Raw genomic sequence first — 6,036 nt, 5'->3', positions numbered from 1 at the left:
TGGGGGCGGGGGCCCCGCCCGCCTCACCTGCGTCCCGACCACCACGATCTGGGGCAGCTGGATGATGTCGGTGCCCACCGTGTTGAAGACGTCTTGCAGCTTGTTGATGACCGGGATCAGCGCCTCCATGGCGGCGGCGGCAGGGCCGGCGGAGAGGCCGGGTCGGCAATGAATGGACGACGAGGAGGACGAGGAGGACGAGGAGGCGGCAGCAGGGAAGGGCGCCCACTCGGCCACCTTCCCCCCCCCGCCGCCGGCCCGCCCGCTCGCTCGCTGGCTCCCAGCAGGCTTCGCGAGGCCCGCTCCTCTCGCGCCCTGGCGGAGAGACCGGCGCCGCGAGGCAAGGCGGGAGTTGTAGTGCGACGGTGGGGCGTCTGAGCAGGGATGTGTGCTCGGCTGCTCCCCCTAGAGGATGCTTCGGGAGCGTCGGTGCCCTTGAACGGCAAGACCAAAATCCGTGGAGTACGTTTCCTTAGGACCAGCCACTCAGATGCATTGCGCGCAAGCGGTCGCCAGAGCTCTTTCATGGGGTTGCGTTGCCAGGTCCAGGATGGGAAATACCTGGAGATTTGGGGGGTGGATCCGGGAGAGGGCAGGGTTTGGGGAGGGGAGGGGAGGGACTTCAATGGATGTAGGGTTGCCATCCGCCAGGTGGTCCCTGGAGGTCTCCTGCTATTACAAATGAGCTGCAGAAGACCAAGATAAATTCCCCTGCAGAAAATGGCTGCTTTGGAGGGTGGACTCTATGGCATTATACACTGGTAAAATCCCTCCCCTCCCCAAATCCCTCCTTCCCAGGCTGCACCCCAAAATCTCCAGTTATTTCCCAATTTAGAGCTGGCAACCCTAATGGGGTATAATGCCATAGAGTCCACCCTCCAAAGCAGCCATTTTCTCCAGGTGATCTGTCGCCTGCAGATCAGTTGTAATCCCAGGAGATCCCCAGCCACCACCTGGAGGCTGAACTTCGTCCTAGGAAAACAACCGTGATATGATAGCAAAGTCGTGTTTAGGGGAAAATATATCTTCTTTAATTATCCAGTGAGTAAAAAACCAGTAAAGTTGTTTCCTTTGAAATAAATTGGTCTCAAGTCTTTCTGACGGTACAGTGCTCAATAGACCGTCTCACTCAAGGTTTATATGTAAGCTAGAAAGAAAGAAAGAGAAGGGGGAAAGTTGCAGAAAAAATATGAAAGGTGTAAGGTCTCATCTGATCAGGGGTCATTTCGTAGAAAAAGAGCTAGGGGAACTCATTAGCATAACTCATTAGCATATGTCACACACCCTGACATCACCGGAAGTGTGTCATAAGGCCACACCCCCTGACATCACCGGAAGTATGTCATAAGGCCACACACCCCGCCCCCAACCATCCCAGCCGCCGCCAGCGGCCTTGCAGCTCCACAGCTGAGCCCCATGAGGGGCCTGGTGGTGGACCTGCAAGGCCGGCGGGAGTGCAAGGAAGCCCCGCGAAGGCCCTCCCTGGCCCCCGGCAGGCAGGGGTGGGGAGAGGCAGGGAGGAAGCAACTTACCCTCCCTCTTCTCCTGCCTCCTCCTGGCTGAATGAGGGCCGGAAGCGGGGCGGCCAGAAGCAGGGGGCGGGGCTTCGTCATGTGCCCCGCCCCCCCATACCTCACCCGGGGGAACTGCGATCCCCCCCCCACGAAATGACCTCTGCATCTGATGAAACCTTGAGTGAGACGGTCTATTGAGCACTGTACCGTCAGGAAGACTTGAGACCAATTTATTTCAAAGGAAACAACTTTACTGGTTTGTTACTCACTGGATAATTAAAGAAGATATATTTTCCCCTAAATATGACTTTGTTATCATATCACGGTTGTTTTCCTACATAATTCAGCCTGTCCCACGATCTCCTGTCCTTGACTTCACCACCTGGAGGCTGGCAACCCAACCTCTTTATCAGGCTTGGTGTTACAAACTGCTACAAAGACAGGGGGTGGGTGGAATGGGAAGGAGATTTTTCTGGCCCTGACGCCAGGGCTGACAGCCTTCAGGCAATGACTGGAGACCTCTTGTGATTACAACTGATCTTCAGGTGACAGATCAGTTCACCTGGGAAAAAAATGGCTGCTTTAGAAGGTGGCCTCTGTGGCATTATACCCCATTGAAGTCCCTCCCCAAACCCCACCCTCCTCAGGCTCCGCCCCCAAAATATCCAGCTATTTCCCAACCTGGAGCTGGCAACCATACATGATGTTCTGGTTTTGCAAACATCCTCTATAGGATGCATGCAGGCAAAAAAAGAAAATAATAATAAGCAGGCAGGTTTAGAGAGCAAGCCTAAGGAGGCCTACTCAGAAGCCTACTCAAGTCTCTTCAACAGGGCTTGCTCCTAGGAAAGTGTTTGTAGGATTCCACTGCGTATAACCCATCAACATCCCCCACCTGGGGAGCCACACCTGTCACTGCTGCCCTTCAAAAATTAAGGATAGAAGCCTTCTGGTTGTTCTCTTGCGCTATTCTGCATTATTTGATTTGGGATAATGGCTTCCAGCTAGGGATGCCAGCCTCCAGGTGGGACCTGGGGATCCCCGGAATTACAGCTCATCCCCAGACTACAGAGATCAGTTCCCCTGGATGCTTTGGAGGTTGGACTCTAGGCATTGTACCCCACTGAGGTCCTTGTGTGTCCCCCGGCTCCACCCCCAAAGAATTTTCCAGTCCAGAGTGGACAACCCTCCCCCTCCCCATCCCCTGCAGGTGGCCGGGGGGGGGGATCCAGCAACCCTACTTCCAGATCATATCCTGGTTCTCTTCCACTTGGGCACCACTTCATCTGCATTTGTTCTTCACAAGTAATGTGACAGCAGTTAACACGGGGGGGGGGGGTGGAACTCACAATACAGCAGACAAACTCAGGATGGTGACCAGCTAGGGTTACCTATTCTGGCTTGGGAAATTCCTGGAAATTTGAGGGCAATGCCTGGGGAGGGTGGAGTTTGAGGAAGCAAGGGAGATCACCTGTAGGTTGGCAATATGCTGGGCTATAGGAGGCCAAACCAAATGCATGCTGGGAGCTTGTAAACTTGCCCTGTAAGCCACCCTGAGCCCTACGGGGGAGGGCGGGGTATAAATTTGATTAATAAATAAATAAATAAATTCTCAGGTGCATTTGGAATGTATTTGGATCAGGAAGAGAGGTACTAGTATAAACTAACCCCAACAGTACAGCTCCCCTTCCCCGGGGCAATGTCATTTTGGAAAATGGCATGGAGAAAGTCTTAAACTAGGGTTGCAACCCCAGGTTGGGAAATTCCTGGAGATTGGGTGAAGCCCAGGGAAGAGAGGGACCTCAGTGGGGTACAATGCCATAGACCCCACTCCCCAAAGTACCCATTTTCTCCAGGGGAACTGATCTCTGTGGTCTAGAGACCAGGTGTAACTCTAGGAGATCTTCAGGCCCCACCTGGAGGTTGGCAACCCTGGTAAGTGCCCTTTGCACAGCAAAATTTAACATGAATCCAGGCCACACACACACCTGGCACAGAACTCCCCACAGGCACAATGTCAAGTGTGGAAGGGCTGGTTCTTCGTCCAAACCACCCAAGCAACTGCTTGGAGCTGCACAGTGAGGGGAGCGTGGAGTTCGGCTCAGTCCTAGCCATGGGCAGCAAGGATGGCGGCAGGCCTGACCACTAGGACCCAGGCTGCCACGGGCCAGATCTAAACTGAATGGCTTGTATCAGACTGGGCCAGCAGCCGTGTGGGAGGAGGGAACACATTAGCCCTGTGCTTTTTGGCTCCCGCCCTGCTTTGTGAATATAAATTGAAGGAAATAAACAGCAGGAGGGAAGAACGGGGGTGGGGAGGGCTTAGCATGACGCTGTGACGTCACTTCCTGTTAAGCTGGTAGAAGTGATGTCAGTGTCAGCAATGCACTAGAAATGTCTCAAATGGATATAGTATTTACATAGAGTTTTGGGGAAGTCCTAGAATGTCACTGACACCGTGATGTCACTTGCCCACTCAACTGGAAGTGAAGTCACTGCCTTCATGGAAAAGGCCCATCTCTAGGTTCAGCCTTCCAGATTGCTTCCATTAATTGTGAACCAAGGGCTAGCACCCCACAATACATGTATCTTGCTTTTGAGGGGGGGGGGTACATACCTTCAGCAGGCCCTGTATCACGGTATCTTCTGGGAAGAGTTGGGAGAACACAGCACTGCTTTGCAGTGGATCCTTCCTGTCTGTTTGGGGGAGAAGTGGGGGGGGGGCTCCTGGTGGTTATTCTCTGGGGCTCAGTTAATGGCCACAGTGTTGTGGATGCCCTGTTCGAAACGGGAACTGCACTTAAACAAACTGCTTTTTAAAAACAGCAGAACAAGCAAGGTCTGTAGGAGTTTTGAAGAAAACAGTGTCAATAATCTCCCTATATTATAAAAGCATTTTGGAGGTGGCACTTTCCAGAACATTAGACACGCTCCGAAATTGGTTGGCGCCCTGGAGTGTCACTCACAGAGCATCAGTTTCCACTAGCTGCGTTGCTGCCTCCCTTGCCGTGGTCCCACCCACAGAGGTGGCATCTCGGCCTCACTCTCCTTGCAACGGGTGGACAGGACAGACGCTCTGGCGGCCGGGGACTGGAACCCAATTGTGCCTTCACCGCCGCGGTCGTCCTTGCTCCAGCGCAAGTCGCCAGCCGGCCTGCGTGCAGCCAGACGACGGATGAGACAGGCGCTCTAGCCGTCGCCTGAGCCTGGCGGACCGGCAGGGAAAGGCCCCCACGCCACCTCTCCCCACTCGCCCGCCAAGCTGGATGGGGGGGGAAGGCCTCTGGAGGCCCCCGCACCACCTCTCCCCACTCGCCCGCCGAGCCGCCCAGGCAGGGAAAGGCCTCCAGAGGCCCCCGCGCCACCTCTCCCCACTTGCATGCCAAGCCAGACAGGGGGAAAGCGTCCGGAGGCCCCCACGCCACCTCTCCCCGCTTGCCTGCTGAGCCACCCAGGCAGGGAAAGCCATCGGCGGTGGGGTTTGGGGAGGGGCCACGCCCAGGCGGCCTGGCCCCCTGGGGTCTCGAGGGGCGGGAGGGAAGACACAAGGGGAGCTGCCGCCAGCTGGCCTGCCTAGCACTCGTTGTCTTTATTGCCACAACGGGCCTTTTTCCTAGTAAAATATATTGAGTAGTCCCAAGGTCTCTCTGAATCATGGACTAAGGAAGGTTTGGGTGCTTGGCAAACTCTCTCTTTTTTACAGACTCAGAAAAACAACTTTTCCTCACAGAAACAGGAGATGCGCCATAAGCAGTGCCAGACAAAAGGCCCTGGCCACAAGATGGCCACTGTTCCCCCACTGCCCTTTTCACTGTTCCGCAGGCTTTCTTCTCTGGAACTCCCTCTGGAGAAAAACACCTCAGCTGCTTCCCTATAGAGGGCAGTGTTTCCAGAATAGGACCCAAGAAACTGGTCAGAAAGTCCAAGAAACATGCAGAAAGAAACAAGTCACAAACATTCTATTAGTAAATAAGACATTTTGAAATGCCATGAATGGATGGGGCCAATAAACCGAAGGGCAGTAAAGATAAGACCGAGATGATAGCACTGAGTGTGTGTGTTATGTATTAAGATGGCCGCAACCGCATGCGCCCGGCCATGTGGTCTACCGGATTCACAGACCTTCGGGTCTAGAACAATAGCCCCCACGGATCCTAGCGAGAACCAATGGGAGCGCTAGGATCCTGAATAGAACCTATCGTTACCGGGGCCCTGTACACAGAACCTATCACGGGAAATTGGGGATGTATTGGGTGTGAATGTGTGCACTAATATAAGCCGGCCTCGTGCCGGCTAAGTTGTCTTAATCATTCCGATGTAATTAATAAATGAGAGCTGATTTCACTATGCTACGCCTGGAACTCCAATTCTTTTCAGTGTGAATGGCATACTCTGAAACGGAAGGCATGAACTCCTTCTGAAGGAACAGATCTACACTTTGGGAATACTACTGAGCAGGGATGCGTTTTTTCCAAGCCAATTTGATGTTCCAGCTATGCCGTCTTGTTGATCAGGACTTTGC

General features: G+C 53.9%; 1 protein-coding gene across 4 annotated transcripts in view; it reads right to left on the bottom strand.

Annotated features, from left to right (window-relative positions):
- Positions 1-313, bottom strand: part of DNM1L (dynamin 1-like) — a 56,665-nt gene extending 56,352 nt beyond the window's left edge. Inside the window, exon 1 of one of the 4 annotated variants that reach the window (XM_015412942.1) lies at positions 28-313. In XM_015412942.1, coding sequence (XP_015268428.1) covers positions 28-129 — 102 coding nt within the window. In that variant the 5' untranslated portion in view covers positions 130-313. The remainder of the gene's footprint in view (positions 1-27) is intronic. The other 3 variants (XM_015412950.1, XM_015412930.1, XM_015412934.1) reach the window with 3 other exon arrangements.
- Between the last annotated feature and the right edge of the window lie 5,723 nt (positions 314-6,036).

The sequence above is a fragment of the Gekko japonicus genome, unplaced genomic scaffold (assembly GCF_001447785.1).
Source record: "Gekko japonicus isolate JY-2015 unplaced genomic scaffold, Gekko_japonicus_V1.1 scaffold843, whole genome shotgun sequence".
Lineage (NCBI taxonomy): Eukaryota > Metazoa > Chordata > Lepidosauria > Squamata > Gekkonidae > Gekko > Gekko japonicus.
Note: the sequence above shows the minus strand (reverse complement) of the source record. Positions and strands in the feature narration are given on the sequence as shown.